The sequence below is a fragment of the Dipodomys merriami genome, unplaced genomic scaffold (assembly GCF_024711535.1).
Source record: "Dipodomys merriami isolate MVZ:Mamm:240054 unplaced genomic scaffold, mDipMer1.0.p SCAF_6, whole genome shotgun sequence".
Taxonomy (NCBI): Eukaryota; Metazoa; Chordata; class Mammalia; order Rodentia; family Heteromyidae; genus Dipodomys; species Dipodomys merriami.
The window spans coordinates 63,386,683-63,405,290 of NW_027206179.1; the positions used below are offsets into that span (position 1 = coordinate 63,386,683).

General features: G+C 44.2%; 1 protein-coding gene across 1 annotated transcript in view; it reads right to left on the minus strand.

The window, feature by feature from the left end:
* Positions 1 to 731: 731 nt before the first annotated feature.
* Positions 732 to 18,608, minus strand: part of Alox5ap (arachidonate 5-lipoxygenase activating protein) — a 33,697-nt gene continuing 15,820 nt past the window's right edge. The window contains exons 3-5 of the mRNA XM_070001970.1: positions 14,452 to 14,522; positions 10,199 to 10,280; positions 732 to 1,207 (exon numbers count right to left, since the gene is read on the minus strand). Coding sequence (XP_069858071.1) covers positions 1,045 to 1,207; positions 10,199 to 10,280; positions 14,452 to 14,522 — 316 coding nt within the window. The 3' untranslated portion in view covers positions 732 to 1,044. The remainder of the gene's footprint in view (positions 1,208 to 10,198; positions 10,281 to 14,451; positions 14,523 to 18,608) is intronic.

The following is an 18,608-nucleotide window of genomic DNA, read 5'->3' on the forward strand; positions in this document are numbered from 1 at the left end:
GGCTGTTCTGGATGCTTGATTGCTCCTGACCATCTTCCAAGCTGTGATTTTTATGCCACCTGGGTGACATCAATAGAAATGTGTTCACAATATGGGACATCATTATTGTTTTTTTAACATAGCCAACCATGATTCATGAATTTATACATTCAGTTATTCAGACAATATTTGATGACACCTACACATGATAGGCTAGGCAATTTCTGCAACTCTGCCAAGGAATTATAGCACTTTTCAGACCGTGTGTACATGTGTGTTAAGCACAGTACTAAAATATGAAATACCCCAATCTAATCCACATGCAGTGTGTGTGTATGTGTGTGTATGTGTGTGAGAGTATTTGATAGAACAAAGACTCTTAAGGAAGTCTGTCTATCCACAGGATGCATAGCATATCTTTCTTTTTTCTATTGCTGGGTCATGAACTCAGAGCCTAGGTGCTGTCCCTGAACTTTTTTCTCAAGGATATCACTCTATCACTTGAGCTACACTTTTTTTTCTTTTCTTTTTCTTTTTTCGTTTCTTCTTTTTGTGGTTAATTGGAAATAAAAATCTCATGGGCTTTCCTACCAGAAGCTGGCTTCAAACCACAATCCTCATATCTCAGCTTCCTGAGTAACTAAGATGGTAGATGTGAGCTACCAGCACCTGGCTTTAATATACTTTTATTATAATCATTTAGGGAAGGAAATAAACTCGCAATGCAGCTAAGAAGAACTGAAGCATTAGCCTGAAAGTTGTCTGTGCATTTTATTTTAAGAAAACATGCATCTGGCCACAAAACACCATCAGAAAGCAAAGCAAGTCATGAAACATATAGAATGGATCTGAGTAATAAATCAGAGAGGCTACTGATGTGTTGAGGGGGAGGGAGCTGACACGAAATTGTCTTCTTCCTGGAAAAGCAAGGTTAACACATGCTGTGAGGCCCGGCTGGCCATTAGATTTACAGCTATCTATAGAGAAGAGAAGCAGGATCCTTTAAAGGGCTGAGTTATGACAACTCCTAGGTATTGATCAGCTGAGCCCGCACTCCACAGGGAGCTAGGGAATGAGAAGCAGAGGAGAGATGGTGGTGGTGATGGTCTTTATGTAGTTTTCAAAGTCACTTCCGAACAAGAGGATGAGGTAATAGTTAAGGATGCCAGCCAGGGACATGAGGACCAGGAACAAGATGATTCGCTTCCCAAATATGTAGCCAGGTGTGCTGTAAAAATAAGACAGATAATTGTAGGCCCAAATGATACTTGTCTCACTGTCAGACCCATGGAGCTTCAGCAACAGCGCCTTTTACTCAACAATGCTCCATTTCCCCACTTGCTCTTGCTGTAGGGCCAAAGCATCTTTGCTACACTTAAGTCACTGAATCTATTTCAAAGCCAAGGTCAAAGAGACTGGATTTCAAAGCCCATCGGTATCAGGGCTGGATGGTACCCACTCCTCACTCTTCAGTCCTGCTGATTGTCAAGCAAATGGCCTGAGGTTTAGAAATGTTAACAGCTCATTAAGACCCTTTCTTTTTTTTTAGGAGATATAGATATAGCTATAGATATATTTTTATGAAACAGAAAAGTAGCAGTTATATACATTAAGTAAAGAGTACACTTTCTTTTGGCTTACCTGGCTCTCTCCCAATTTTCCCTCCCAGCCCACCCACAAGTAGTATAGTTCGTTTTCAACATGGTGTCTAGTGAGTACCATTGCTGCATTTCTTTACCCTTTGTCTTTGTATTTCATTTTTTAATATACATTTTTATTGTAAAGATACTGTACAGAGGGGTTACAGTTACATGAGTCCATTTCCAGTCGAGCATTGTTACCCCCTCCTTTGTTTTTCCCCTATCATCCCTTCCCTCCCCACCTCCCCGACTCCTCCCTCCCCCAGCCCCCTCCCCCACAAAGTTGTAAAGTTCATTTTCAACATAGTGTCTTGAACATCTCGTTGTCACAATGGGTCAACCTGTATCCTTATTTCAGCATCGTGTTATTTCTCTTCCCCTCCCCAAATTATATGGTTATATGTACACATAGCTTTTGACCTCCTCTGCTTGTCTTAGACATATACTAGTTATTGCAGATAAGGGAAACCATGGGACCTATGTTTATTTGGGTCTGGATTACTTCCCTTAATATAATTTTAAGGCAGGTGCCAGTAGCTCACATCTATAATCCTAGCTATTCAGGAGGCTGATACCTGAAGATCAAGGTTTAATGCCATCCTAGGCAGGAAAGCCCATGAGAATTTTTTTTTTTTTGGGTCCGGTCGTGGGGCCTGAACTCTGGGCCTGGGCACTGTCCCTCAGCTCTTCAGCTCAAGGCTAGCACTCTACCACTTGAGCCACAGCGCCACTTCCAGCTTTTTTCTTTTTGCTTATGTGGTGCTGAGGAATCGAACCCACGGCCTCAGGCATGCAAAGCAAGTGCTCTACCACGGAGCCACCTTCCCAGCCCGTCCATGAGAATCTTATCTCCAATTAACCACCAAAAAGGCAGAAGTAGAGGTGTGGTTCAAGTGGTAGAGTGCCAGCCTTGAGCAAAATAGCCAAGCAAGAGGGTGAAATGCTCTCCACACTGGCCCCTTTCACAAATGGTGGTCATAGAAATGATCAAAATGAGCCAGAAATACCAGTAGAATCTGAAAGGTACTTTAGTCTCTAGGGGTCCAATCTATACTCCTGAGGTTACCTGGAAATAACTTACTGACATTGATGATAACCAAGCACCCAGTAACAGAGACAGTGGAGGGAGAAGGACCTTTTATATATATATATACCATTTCTCTCTTTTCCTCCAGGACTCTCAATCCTAAACTTCTCAGGCAGGTACCAGCTGGAGGCAGAGAGATGTGACACCCATGTTTTGTGTGTGTGTGTGTCTGTGTGTGTGTGTGTTTGTGTGCGTGCATGCATGTGCGTGCTTCAGGGCTTGAACCCAGGGCCTGAGTTTGTTTGCTCAAGACTAGCACTCTACCACTTCAACCACAGCTCTACTTCTGCCTTTTTGGTGGTTAATTGGAGATACGCATTTCATGGATTTTCCTGCCAGGGCTGGCTTAGAACCTCAGCCCTCAGATCTCAGCTGCCTGAGCAGTTGGGATTACAGGTGTGAGCCACTGGTCATTTTCTCTACGGGATCCACTGGCTGCTGTGGCTGGGCCGTGTGAGCACAGCTAGTGAGTCTGTGGAATCAAGGTAAGGCTCCTTAAGATTCTTTTTTTTTTTTTTTTGGCCGGGGGTGGGGGGTTGTCCGGTCATGGGGCCTGAACTCTGGGCCTGGGCGCTGTCCCTCAGCTCTTCAGCTCAAGGCTAGCACTCTACCACTTGAGCCATAGCGCCACTTCCAGCTTTTTTTCCCCCTGCTTATGTGGTGCTGAGAAATCGAACCCAGGGCCTCATGCATGCAAGGCAAGCGCTCTACCAATGAGCCACCTTCCCAGACCCTTAAGATTCTTAATGAAGACTTACCAAGGGTGTCCTTGGCAACCAGGACCACTTACCTAGGACAACCAGCTCAACTGAACAGGTCATTTCTTGCCATCATGCAAGCATGGGAAGGAGCCCTCAGGGGTATAAAACTGGGAATGCACTGATTTCATACTAGAGATTTTATCTATTTAAAGGGCATCCCAATCCCAAAGGTTCAGGATAGAACTCACAATGTTCCTAAAACAAGAGTTTAAAAGTTGCCCTGCAGTTTAAATATCTTCCTTCTCCATACAAAATGACCAGCAAAGGCATCTGCAGCCCAGAGCTGATCAGAAAGCAAAAATTCTCAGGTCCTTCTCAGCCTAGGAATTAGATTCCACATCATCTTCCTTTCTTCATTTTCTTTTTTGAATAGTACTGGGTGCGGGGAAGTTAAACTCAGCACTTCATTGCTTCATGATTGCTAGGTAAATGCTTTGCCATTTAAGCTATATACCCAAGCCTTTATGCTTCTCTTATTTTTCAAATAAGACCATATATTTATTCTTAGAGTGGCCTGGACCACCATCCTCCTATTTATGCGTCTCACATGCCTAGGATGACAGGTGCATATAACCACACTCAGCTTTTAATTGGTTGAGATGCAGTGGTGGGGAGTGAGGAGCACTAACTTTTTTTCCTAGGTTGGCCGAGATCAACAATCCTCCCAGTAGCTACCTCCCTAGTAGCTAGGATTAAAAGCATAAGCCACCCATCTGGTCACACTCTACATTTCAATCTGTTTTTCTATATAACTCACACACATCTGAAAGTTTGAAAAGTCTGGCTAGCTGGTCATTAGAGTTTAGATAAAGAAACTTGCTAGCTCATATATGGAATGTTGGGTCCCCAACCAGTAGTGCTGTTGAGAAGTGATTGCATAATGAGGATGTTAACCTCATCAATAAATGAATCTTTCATAGTTGAAGGGATCAGGGCCCAGTCACAGAAAGTAGGTTGTGAGGCATGCCTTTGAAAGAAATATTTTGATCCCTCCCCTTCCTTGCTCATTCCTGCCCCCTTCCTCTCCCCCTTTCTCTTCTTCTTCGTCCCCCTCCTCCTTGACTTTTTCCCTCTCCTCCTTCTCCCTCATCTTCAACATCTCTCCTTCTTGAACACCAAGAGGTAAGCCTTCTCCGCCACACTCTCCTACTACCGTAATATTCTGCCTCACCTCAGGCTCAAAGACATGGAGCCAGCACACCATGGACTGAAATTTCTGAAACTATGAGCCAATCAGCCAAAATAAACCTTTCCTAATTTGTTTTCTCAGGCTTTTTGTCACGGCTATACACTGATGCCAGATTGTCATTTTCTTTTCAGTTGCCTGTTTATAGTCATATTCATAGAGCAAGGAATTCTGTCCCCTTTTGGAGAACAACATTGGTTCCAAATGAAAGTAGGGCCCAAACTATGCTCCTTCCAAACTCCTATGTGGAAGCCCCAACTGCTACTGTCTCAGAATACTGTAGAAAGTGACCCGGTCTTTCTTTACCATATTGTTCATTTGTTTTTAATTGAAAAGCAATAGTGGTTTGTATTTGATGAGATGCAAAGTGATCAGGGTTTTGGTTTTTGTTTTGTGCTGGTATTAGAGGTTGAACTCAAGGCCTTACACTCTTGTTGTTTTCTCTCACAGTTAACATTCTACCACTTGAGCCATACCTACCCTTCTGATTTTTTGCTGATTCTTTGGAGATAAGCGTCTATGGACTTTCCTTCCTGGACTGAGATCTTCAGATCTCAGCTTCTGTGTAGCTAAGATAATAGGTGTGAGCCTCTAGTCCCTGTCGCCATGTGATATTTTGATCTATCTGCACTTTGTAGAACAATTCTTCAAGCAATTAACATAATCATGACCTCACTAACTTACCATATTTGTGGGGGGAATCATAAAGGTTTCTTCTTTGAGCAATGGTGAAATATACAATATATTTCTGTTCACTGTGATCACTGGGCACTGCGACAGTGTACTAACCCCCCCTGCCATCTAATCAAATCATTGTACCCTCTGGCCAGTGGCTCTTGCCCCATCCCTCCTGGGGATTGGATCTTTGAAGGAGCAATACAAACCAAGTGAAGTTTACAAGGAGCTGCAGTCTACACTGACTGTTTCCTTTAAGGAGAGACAATAAAGACACAAACACACACACAACACACACACACACACACACACACACACACACACACACACACACATATACACACAAGTTCAGAAGGACCCAGACAAGACAATGTGAAGACACAAGAGGATAGCTGTCTATCCCAAGGGAAAAGATTTTAGAGCAGGGATTAAGAAACTTCTTCCATCAAGGGCCCTCTGGGTCATACAAAATTATCAATAGAGGCTAGTGGCAGGTAGCCAATGAAAAGCATTACACGTCTGTCCCTCATGTACTAAAAGATTGTGAAGGTCTTACAGGGCCTACAGTCCAATCATTTTCCATCCCTGCATTAGAGCAACCCATCCTGCTGACACGCATCTGGACTTTCAGTCTCTTGGATATAGAGACAATAAATTTCTGCTATTTGAGCTGCTCAGGGTGTTTTGCTCTGCAGCTTGGCAAACTGAACAGTCATCAGCTAGGTCTGGTAAAGAAGGAAATGTAGCTGGGCACCAATGGCTCACACCTGTAATCTAGCTACTCAGGAGGTTGAGATCTGAGGATCGGCAGTTCAACGCCAGCCCGGGCAGGAAAGTCCATGAGACTCTTATCTCCAATGAACCACCAGAAAACCAGAAGTAGAGCTGTGCCTCAAGTGGTAGTGGTCTTGAGCTGAAGAGCACAGGGATAGTACCTGGGCCCAGAGTTCAAGCCCCACAATCAAAAAACAAAAAATAGAAAGGAAAATGAAAAGCAACCAAGTAAGTAGCCATGTTTAGCCAGAGAACAGAGAGTTCGGGGAAGCTAAATTGTGAAAAGTCAGGTGTCTCAGATCTATCACATGAATGAGGCACCATATACTTCCCTCAGAAACAAGAAAATGATTTGCAGATGTCTTAAGCTCAAGGTAAAACCGCAGTAGAAAGTGACAGTATGCCTCCTGAAGAAATATTACCCTTGAATTCAAGGAACACTCAGAGGAGTTAAGGCCCCAGGAGTTAGATGGGATGTTTCGTAACTCTTTTAGGGCCAGATACAGTGTGGTTGGCAGACAAGAGCCTGGTTGTGCACTCTGACTCACGAAGCATGAATGTAGACCCAGCTCACACCCTGTCAGTCTCTTGAAATTAGACATGGGGTTAGGGTTCTAACTTTCCTCTAGCATCTGCCAGATCTACAGATGATAGTTGCTCAGAACCCTGGATTAGCTAGGTTTGGTAGCCATACCTTGGGGGAGGGTGTGGTATCTGCCAAGAAAGATTCTACCTCAGGCTCAGGCAAAGCCACCAGGGACAGGTAGGAGGCAAAGGACAGAGGGATGGTTGGGAGCTTAAACAGTGCACCACACATGGATGGGACCATTAGCCCTGGAACAATCCAGACATGCCTTTTATTGTTTCTAAAAGTTGATGTGTAATTCTAAATGGATGGAGAAGGTAAAAATTAAATTATAGGCCAGGCACTGGATAGCTCAAACCTGTAATCCTAACTATTCGGGAGGATGAGACCTGAGAATCTCAATTCAAAGGCAGCCCAGAAAGAAAAATCCGTGAGACTCATTTCTAATTAACCACCCTAAAACCAGAGGTGGAGGTGTAGCTCAAGTTGTAGAGTACCGGCCTTGAGAAAAAGGCTAAGAGACAGTACCCAAGTCCTCAGGTCAAGCCCCAGTACTAGCACACACACAAAAAACTAATTATTAAGCATTTGTTGGGTCTAGATGTTTTATATCTATCTCATTTAAGTCTCACACCCACTCTGTAAGGACATATTACTATTTTCCAGCTGGGGAAACTGAACATAGAGGTACAGTGATAGGCCTAAGTCCACCCAGCTAGGAAGAGGCAGAATAGGAGCTCACACACACCCAGAGAATCTTGGAGTTCTGCTCATTGTACCACACTGATGTCCTATAGAATCCTTCTGATTTTGGAAACTACAATCTGGTTCTTAGCTCTAAAACAAATGGGCTCTCCACAAGCAGTGTAAAGTTTACATGTGCATATAAAAGAACAATTCCCATCTGAAGTATGCTGGAAACGTCTCTAATGAGACATTGCAGTATAGCAGAAGGTGAACATACATGCTCAGAGGCCTGAGTTCCAGCCCCAGCTTCACATTTTTGAAATCCAGCCAATCACCAATCTCCCCTGCCTTACCAGCGCCAATACCCACCCCTATTCTTTTTTAGGGGGAAGAGTAGTACTAGAGGTTAAACTCAGGGCCATGGCCTACCTGGTGCACTATTGCTGAGCAACACCTTCATCCTTGGTTATTTTTGAGATAGGGTTTCATTTCCTGCCTTGGTATGCACCCAGACCTGGAGCCTCCTATGTTTCAATTACTGCCCTAGCTGGAATGACAGGTACACATGACCATCCTCAGCTTCTTCCATTGAGTTGTAGTCCTGTGGATCTCTCTACCAAGGCTGGTCTGGAACTGTAATACACCCTGTCTTAGCTTCCCATATGGCTATATGCCCAGCTGTGGGTTGAGAAAGAGTCTTGGCAACTTCTCTGTTCAAGTTGATATCAAACCACAATCTTCCTGATTTGAGCTTCTCGAGTAGCTCAGATTACAAATGTAAGCCACTAGAAAATTACAATTTGTGTCTATGTATGTGTGTGTGTGTGTGTGTGTGTGTGTGTGTGTGTATGTGTGTGTGTGTGTGTGTAGGGCGCATATGCATGCACAGGCATGTGTATTTGTATGCACGTGCCTGTGCGTGCCAGTACTGAGGCTCGAACTCAGGCCCCAGATACTATCCCTTAGCTTTTTTCACTTAAGGTTAGCACTCTACCACTTGCACCATACCTCTGCTCTGGCTTTTTGCTTAGCTAATTGGAGATAAGAGTCTCATGGACTTTTCATTCTGGGTTGCCTTCAAGTGTTGATCCTCAGACCTCAGCCTCTGAGTAGCTGGGATTACAGGCTTGAGCCACTGACACCTGGCTGAGAGGCCTTTTTATTTCATCACTGGACCCACCCTGCCATGTAAGAACAAGTTATCATTACCTGGGGAAAAGTAGATGTTTTCCACCCAGGGTACAAGAGAGTAATGCCTGTTATTTAGGACAGTGTTGAGGATGGGAGGATGACAGAACTGCAGTTGAGAGGACAAATAGTAAACGCACAAGATAGATGGCAGAGGGGAAAGAACTCATATAAGAACAATTGACTCTTTTCCAGAGTACAGCCCCGCTCCCCATCAGTCCTTCCTACAGCCACTGCGTCTGGAAGGCTCCTAGTCTCCCAACAGGGAGACTTGCTTACTACGTACCAAGCAAGGAAGAGCTCTCCGCGCCCTCCCCAGCCCCATCCTACCACTGAGGTGCTCTGTAAAACACAGAGCTGGAGAAACTAAAGCCAAAAAAGGAAGTAGTGGAGAAGGCTGGGGAATAGAGAGGCCTATGAGGTGTGAGCCTTCTGGATATGGGGGTGGGGAGGGGAGTTTTCCCTTGGGTACATCAAGAACAGGGGCTACATTGGAGCTCAAATCATCTTCCTGCAGAAACATCACATATGTTATCTAAATCTAGACTGGCCAATCCAAGGGTCCTGAACAGAGACTGGTATGGGGTCACCCTGGGACTTTCTGTCTAGCAACGTTGTCAACGTTGCACTGGTGACTGAGCCACATTCTCACCACTGTGTCTGACCTCATCCACCTTCCTGTCGTGGACTCCAGGAAGATCTGTGTACTCAAGACAATGTTTTGCAAGGTGGAAGCTGTAGATGTCATTTCACACAGTGAGCAACGACATGTTGCAGCCTTAGAAGTCCAGACATAAAAAGTCATTCCCGTGCAGACTCTGCGTGGTGAAAGAAGCTGGTGTGGAATGCAGAGAGTGTGCAGCACCGTGTCAAAACACCCTGTGGGGGTCCAGCACTATGCTGAGCAACTGTGGGATTTGGCGTTCTGGGTATTTTGTTTTGTTTTCAGTACTGGGATTGAACTCAGAACCTTGCACTCAAGTACTGACCATTTGGGCCATGCCTTCAGCTCTTTTTTTTTTGTGCCAGTCCTGGGCTTGAACTCAGGGCCTGAGTGCAGCCCTTGAGCTTTTTTTTTTTTTTTTTTGCTCAGTGTGAGTGCCCTACCACTTGAGCGATAGCTCCATTTCTGGCTTCTTTTTGGTTTTTAGTTGGAAATAAGAGTCTCATGGACTTTCCTGCCCAAGCTGGCTTCAAATCACAATCCTCAGATCTCAGCCTCCTGAGTAGCTAAGATTACAGTCATGAGCCACTGATCCCCAGCTCTTTTAGTTTTAGGGTATTGTTTTGTTTTAGGTGGTGGTAGGGGATTGATTGAGCACTAGGGTCTTCTGCTTTTGCCCAGGCTGACTCAGACTGTGATCCCCTCATTTTAGCTTTCCCAGAAGATAGGGTCACAGACATGTGTTTATATCCATGGATAAAAATTGTTAGTGAAAAAAACTAGACAAGGCCCCAGTTGTATGTTCAGAGCACTCCAAGTTCAAAGAAATGAGGACAAGCAAGCCTCTCTCTCCATAGGCAACCTTCCTCTTTCACCCAAAGTTGTCTTGTAGAATATTGTTTTAAATGAGCACTCCTTCAGATGGAAAGGCATGAACTATGCCAGGTTCTGCCTCAGTGTCCGGGACCCACCTCTGAGTTCTCTCTCCCAGATAGCCAACAAAGTACTTCTGCCTCACAAACAAGTACATCAGTCCAGCGAAGGCAGCAGGAACTAAGGGGAGAAATGAAAACATCTGGATTAGTTTTGCAGCCACTTAAACATGTTTTGCGAGTACAGTGACAATAAAGACTTAAAGTGATCAACAGTAGATACAAGATCCAGCAGAGCTGCGGAATCTGGTGGTAAAGGTTCACCTGAACTTCAGATAAAAGCCAGGGGGCTGGTAGACAATGGAGAACTTGAGTAACAAATATACGACCTTTGATGAGTCCTGTGGCATGATGTAGAAAATGTTGTTTAGCTGTCATGTCCTGCGAATCCTTTCAACATAACCAGTATCAACATGTCTAACTCTAGATGTGAAAAGTTGGGCTCAAGTAGCCATGAAAGTTGTGTAAGACCATCATGTAGTAAACATGGGACAGAACTTGAACTTGAGCCCAGCTCTGGGACTGGTTGTCTTGAAGAACAGCCTGTAGCCCTGGGGCTTCCCACAGCAGAACATTGGTTCCATGCATAATTGTTACTGTCTGGAGAAGATCTCTCTGGTGAAGGAAATTCCCTTTGTATTTCAGCCTGTTGGTAAGAAGGTACAAGTGGCACCCCAAAAGCCCCCTGAGCTCCTGAACTTGGAACTGGGAGTTCCTGTTCCACAAGCGAAGAACCAGAACTGTCAAGTTCCTGCCACCATTGGAAATTCAGGCTCAGACCAAAAAAAACCATAAGGACAGTTATTATTATCCAGCTCCATGAATATATATATATATATATATATATGACTTTCAAAAAAAACAAAACAAAAAAAGTCTTCATTGTAGTTCATGCCTGTACTCCTAGCTATTCAGAGCCTGAGTGAGCTCCGAAGATCATAATTTGAAGCCAGCCCAGGCTGGAAAATCTTTGAGATTCTTATCTCCTTTTAGCCAGCAAAAAGCCAGATGTGAAGCTGTGGCTTGAGTGGCAAAATATCAGCCTTGAGCAAAAAAATCTAAGGGGCAATGCCCAAACCCTGAGCTCAAGCCCCAGTGTTAGATAGATAGATAGATAGATAGATAGATAGATAGATAGATAGATAGATAGATAGATAGATAGATAGATAGATAGATAAATGTAGTATATACATATATGTATGTGTTTCATATATCACATATATGTATCATATATATGATGTATACATATGTATTCCATACATATGATATATACATGTAGCATATCATATATGTGATTCATTTATCTTTTACATATATATGGAAAAGATCAGACAAAGAATCCCAGAAGTGGAATCTGAAACCACAACCTTCTGATTTCAAAACTTCATCACCACCGCCAGCACCATCAATATATGTACATTTTTAGAGCTTCTGTGGTTATACTGAGCCAGACAAAAGTTCTACTTTTGTGCCTCATAAATAGCCCAACATTGGCTCAATCTGGTATCTGCCAGGAACATGTCAGAGGTTTCCTGCTCATTTAATCTTTTATTGGTCACAAGATTACAACTAGGTAGACAACAGTCTAATTTCACAATAAGATAACTCTGAAAGGCTGAGCTACTGCCAGCAATGAGTGACCTCGATTTGCCTCTAACTTGTCACTTCCAAGTCTCACTCCTTTCCACAACTCCACCTGACCTCCAAAACGCTACTGTTATACAAAGAGAATAGAAGCACAGAAGAAACAGTGAGATTTGTTTAGTCTTATGAGACTGTCACAATCCATAGTTTTTCTTGGACAAAGACTTTGCTATAAAGCTCTATTCTGGGCTAGAAAGGTGGCTCAGTAGTAGAGTTCTTGCCTTGCATGCATGAGGCCCTGGGTTTGATTCCTTAGCACCACATAAGTAGAAAAAGCTGGAAGTGGCACTGTGCTTCAGCCTTGAGCTGAAGAGCTGAAGGACAGCGCCCAGGCCCAGAGTTCAGGCCCCACAACTGACAAAAAAAAAAAAAAAAAGCTCTGTTCTGACTTGTTGATCTGTTTCCCTGTGGATGGGAACTCAACTGAACAGGACCAAACAGATGCCAGGTATAAAAAGGGCATACACCATTGTTTTCTGTGGGGTAATGGAGAAGCACCCATAGTAACTTGTAGTAACATAGTAGTAACCTGGGCCACCTGGACCATCAACTGGGAACATATTGAGACCCTAAAATTCTAAAGTTTAAGCACACCACTTGTCTCTTTGTGCCTTGGGGTCCTCCTATGTAAAGTAAGGACTTTAGGCTAGAATGATCTCTTAGAATCCTTCTAGTTAAAATATCCTATAATCTAATTGGGTAATGATGACTCATTTCTGTGATCCTAGCTACTTAAGAGATCAGTTGTGTTTTGAGGATAGCTGAGTAAAAAGTTCATGAGATTCCCATCTCAACGGAAAAAGTCAGACATGGTAGCACATGCCTGTCATCCCCAGGTAGAGTCAGAAGTGAAAATAAGTGGATCATGCTCCAGAACACCATGAAGATAAACCAAAACCCTATCTCAAAAATAACCAGAGCAAAGAAAAACGGGAGGCGGGGAGAGCTGGAGATATGGAGCCCAAGAAGTAGAGCATCCCATAGCAAATACAAAGCCCTGAAATCAAACTTCTGTACCACAAAAATGAATAAATAATATTCTATATTCATAGCAAATAGCAATCATCAGGGCTGACAGATGCATTTGGGCCAGGCAATGTCAATGCTTGTTTTGACAGAATATGCATATTCTGAGTCCTCCAAAACACTTTTAGACATCTTTTGAACCCACCTAGTTAGAGATACTGTGGACTCATCTAGCTCATATGTCAGCTAGACATGAAAGGAATCATAGTTCCTAGTAGGAGCATAGTTTGATATGATTTTTTTCAAATAATGCCAGACGTGATTCTTGCATCACTCAGGATAGAAAATAGAAAATAAATGGTAAGCTAATGGCAGCTCTACAGGCCCAGGGGGACGCTACACAGTACCCTTGGGTGGCTCCTGCTAGCCTCCCCTAGCCTTCAGCCTTCCTGGTACCTTGTTCTTGGCATCCATGTATCCATTTGTCCACTTTTCTCTGATTCATCTTGACCATGAGTGTACATTTCATGTTGTCTCTGCTTTATTCGGCCCCTCAATATACCAACCCTATGCCTGTATATCCAGGCACAGATCTCAGTAGATGGAAAATCAATGTCTATTTAATATGCAAATTTAGAAAAATACAAGAAGATGCTTGTGAAAACTCTGGAATTTGGGACTGAAAGATCTGGGTTTTAGTCTTGCCCCTGTGGACTGATAGTTAAGTCATTTTGAACAGATGACTTTCTCTTCCCAAACAAAGGATCCTCACAGGTAATGAGAGGGATTGATGTCCATTCCATATACTTTCCAGAGTGGGGAGAAAATGACAGGTTTAAGTAATTCTTCAGCAGATGGCTCATGGCCTCTTTGAATGGGCCTTCCTGGAACCGATCACCAAAGCTGACAGATTCCAGTGATGGCTAAGCCAACATGCCAAATCTCCAAAATCAACCAATAACTATGACTCTCATTTCTATTTAATTTGTGTATATGTGTGTGTGCCTCTACTGGGACTTGAACTCAGGACCTGCATACTGTCCTTTGGCTTTTTCTGCTCAAGGCTGGCACTGAACCATTTGAGCCACACCTCCACTTGTGGCTTTTTGCTGTTTAATTGGTGATAAGCATCTCATGGACTTTCTTGCCTGGATTGGCTTTGATCTGCGATCCTCAGATCTCAACCTCCCGAGTAGCTAGGATTACAGGCTTGAGCCGCCAGCCGCCCCTTGCTCCATTTAATTTTGAATCAACTCTGGGACCATCTAGTCTTCAAGGGCCACCACGCCAGGAGTTGTTAGCAGAAGAGCTAAGCAACAGCGAGTCCCAGAATAGATGCTTCAGGCGCTGTCGTTTATATGTCTTTGTATCTGAGCACTCTCATTTATAATGCCCTTGTATCTGAACTAACACTGCTTAAGGATTCTGAGTCACATTTAGCCTGAAACCACCCCTGTCAGCACAGCCGCTCTCAGCCAGCCCCCAGGGAGCAAGTATTAGCAATGCATTATCACCGGAGGAGTGCCACCCAGAGCATGCTGGGAACAGCAGGTCCTAGGGCTCTGGGCTCTCCTGCGCTTCTCATATCAGAGCTGGAGGTCAGGCAAAGGCTTTTCAACATAGCGCGTGCCTTTTTAACCTCTGTGAGATGCACATTCTAGAAAAAAAAAATTCTGAGTTACCTTGGCTGCAGAGTAGCCCCGCAGTCCAAAGCACCACTAGGAAAGTGGGGTACGCATCCACACAGTTCTGGCTGTCAACAAGAAAGAGAACACGTGTTATTGTGATATGCGCTGAAAATTACCTGGAGCCCCAAGTTAGTGACCAGCACTGTGCAAGAGTCACAAACCCCTTTGATCACTCCAGTTACATCCTCCCACTAAGACCCACATAACAGCCACGTCAGCAACACACTGGCAAGAAGAAAATACATGTTAAGGATCCATTAACTCGGCTCCTATAGGGAAGCCATCAAAAAGCTTGGTTTCCTGATGTATTCACTTTGGCAGCCTTCCCATTCCTGGCTGCATCCGTGCACTTCTTGGAACTGAAAAGTGAGCAATGCTGACAGCAGGGTGTGGTCACAGTCAGGGTATGTGTAACTGAGGGGAAGAGAAGCCTGACTAACGACTTCAGTATAGCAGACACACTTCAGCAGAGCAGGCTAAGGAGGAAAGCAATCTTTGAAGCATGAAAGAAATCAGGATCCATTCACAAAAACTGATGGGAGAAAGTTAGCATGCCAATGGCTTGATTCCTATGTGTCAGAAACTGTCCTTACCTCACATATAAAGTAGTTCAAGCTGGGTATGGAGCTCACACCTATAATCCTAGCTCCTTAGGAAGCTGGGTGGGGGTGGGGATACCTTGTACCAGGCACTGAGCTCTCATTTGATGTCTATTGTTACCTGAAATCCACCCTTTTCCTCTGAGTACACAAGAGCACTCTATGAGTTTCCCCAAACTTGAATAACCAGTGACCACAAGTTTAGTGGCTTAAAAACAATACAAGTTCCAGACCCTATCCGCAACTGTGCTCCTTCAAAGTCCACTCCCCAGGCAGTGCATCTGGCCCCGGAATTTCTCCTGAACCTGTAGCATCTCCTGTCTGGAGATCTTCCCATCTCCATCCAAGTCATAGGGCTGGAAGGCAACTGGGAAGAGAATGGAGGAAAGATATCGCAAGAATTAAGCACCAGGCATACTCACAGCTTGATTCCTGTCAGGCAACCATGAGGAATTAAACCATATGGGAAATCTATCCTCCTTGCTGACACCCAGCCATCATCTCTGGCTTCATAAGACACTCGAGCAAGAAGAGCCACAAGCAAGAAAATCATCACTAGAGAATCACCTGCACTGGGGTTATCTCCAACAAAGAAAGAAGAAAAACTAGGAAGGAAATGGAACAGAATAGAATGGATGGATGGATGGATGGATGGATGGATGGATGGATGGATGGATGGATGGACAGATGGACAGATGGACAGATGGATGGATGGATGGGGGAAAGGACAGGAGGAGTGAAGGAGGCAAGGGGAGAGAAGGAACATAATTGTCTCCCTCCACTGGTGGGCTGAGGTCACAGGTCCCCAACTCTGTTTCTCCCATTCCTTCCTGTCCTGTTACATTGTGTGTTCAGCAGGTATGAATGGGGACTAGAAATGGGAGCAGGACAGACCCAGCTCCTGCAGCCCAGAGGCAGGAGAAGACACTAAAGATGAAATGTGCACATTCATTCATGTATTCAACCATGAAGGGTTGCACACGGGATCCCCGCCAAGCACCGTCAGGGGCTGGGATGACCTCTCTCCCTATGAAATGTCCATTCTGGAAGGGGGATTCCGGCAACACACAACACGGCAAGTATACTATTTGTAAGCTGATGATAGGAGAGAGGGAGGGGCAAGGCAAAGCAGGGGAAGGGGAGGGCTGGGGAGGTTTGTGATTTTAACAGAGGGGTTTGTGATGAGATGACATCAAGTAAAGACTCAGAAAGAGAAGAGGAAGTAAGATAAGCAATTAATTATCTAAGAGCATTTGAGGCAGAAAAAAATTGTGCATATATTACATATGCAAAGGTCTTGAGGTATATGCACAAAGGTGGGTCTGGAGTATTTAAAGAATAGTAAGAACACTTGGAAAGGAATGAATGAAGGGGTATGTGCAAAAAAATAAAGATGGGATCAGGCAGGCCCTAATTAGGAGATTAGATCTATAGGTCCCTGTGAGGATTTTCATCTTTACTCAAAGGAAAACAGGAAGTGAGGATTTGAGGCAAAAAGAAGAAAAAGAAAGAAGGAAGTAAAGGAAGAGAAACATACAAGTAATCATTGTTAGAGTGTACTCGTTTCCTGGAGCTTCTGTAACAAATCACCGCAATCTTAGTGGCTGGAAGAAAAAAAATACAAGTTCCAGAGGATAAAAGTCTGAAATGGGTCTTCCTGAGCAAAATCAAGGTGTGTGCCAGGTGGTGGTGGCTCGTGGCTGTAATCCTAGCTACTCTGGAGATTAAAAATCAGAGGATCACAGTTCTAACTCAGCACAGGCAGAAAAGTACTGTGAGACTCTTATTTTCAACTAACTATTCAAAAGCCAGAGGTGAAGGTGTGGCTCAAAGGGAAAAGCATCAGCCTTGAGTGAAAAAAAAAAACAAGCAAGGCCTTGAGTTCAAGCCCCAGTACTGGCACCAAAATTTATTCATGAATTAATTAATTGAAGTCAAGGTGTGGCAGGCTTATCTTTATTCATCTCTGTGGGGAATGTCAGCTTCCTGGCCTCTCTCCCCTCTGCAGATCTCCAGCTTGTTTTGACTCCTGGCTGTTTCCATTTTCAGATGTTAAACCTGCCTCCTCCTTCTCCACTTAAAATACTCTGAGGATTACACTGAGTCCTACCCAGATGATCCAGAATAACCCCTAGTGAACACCAGCATTCTTCCTTACCAGGGAAATGTAATGTATTGGGGGTGGGGAGTGTCTTGGGATTAGGATATGGGCATGTACTGCAGGCCATTATTCTGCCTACCATAGAATTTTGTCCCTGTTATAGATGACAAACCCAGGTTCAGAGCCATAAACTAACTCTCCCCAGGCTCCCAGCTAGGGGTGGAGAGGTCAGGATCCACACCTGGAGGATCCATCACCAAAGCCAGGCCTGAACCTCTGACCAATCTAAATTAAACACTAGGTGGCCTCATGAGGAATTTGCAGTCCACATGGAGACTATAAATAGGCCTAAAGCGTGGAACGCAATGGAACAAGACATGAAGAGCTGAACATAGGGAAGAGCACATGGCTAGAACTTAGTCCTTATTCTGACTTTAATCAGCTGCTCACCAAGGGCAAAGCATCTTTTTGTTTTTGTTAGTTTGTTTGGGGGGGGGGAGTGTGTGAGAGAGTATGCTGGTACTGGGCTCTTGAACTCAAGTTCTGGGTGCTCTCCCTGAGCTTTTTTGCTCATGGCTGGCACTCTACTACTTGAGCCACACCTCTACTTCTGGCTTTTGGGTAGTTAATTGGATAAAAGCATCTCACAGACTTTTCTGCCTGGACTGTCTTCAAACCTCAAGCCTTAGCTCTCCGAACTTGAGTAGCTAGGATTACAGATGTGAGCCATGGGTGCCTGGCTAAACTAATTCTAATTTTCTAATTTTCTAACCTACAAAACTAGAGATTGGAAACAATTCTAAGACTCGCTGAAGATCTGAAAGTCAAAAGTCTAAAGCAGGGATTCTCAAGATGTTGAAAGGAAAACCGTCATACAAACCACTTAAAGATAATAAACTAAAATGAACCAAGATAATTAATTGATCAATTAACCAATGAAGCGTGGGTTCTCAAGGATGGTCTTGAGAACTTATTAGAAATGCAAATGCTTGTCCACCTCAGACTTCCAGAATGAGAACTTTGAAGAAGGAGCTAGAGGAAGGTGCTGAGGGATCTATTTCAAAAAGCCCAGGAGTGATCCTGGCTACTGCTACAACATGAAGACCACTAGCTCATGGCTTGCAAACTCTCTGAGCAAAGATGCTTTCCTAATTGCTCAGGTCTCAGGCCTCCATGGTACCACTGAGAAACCTGGTGCTGTGGTCTGAATCTTAGTAGTATCTTCCAAAGTTTCATCTGGTGCTATTGATGGTGCTGGGGATCTTTAGGAGATGGGGCACAGAGTCAAAGACCCACAGCTCATGGAAGGTGTGTCCTGAAAGGATTGTGGCATCCTGCCTGGCTTCTCTCTTCTTCCTTTCCCTCCTGTCTCTTGTCCTGCCTCCCCTACCCGCTTCCTCCCTTGCCTTTCTCCTTCCCCTCCCCCTCTCCTATTATTTCAAATAACCTTG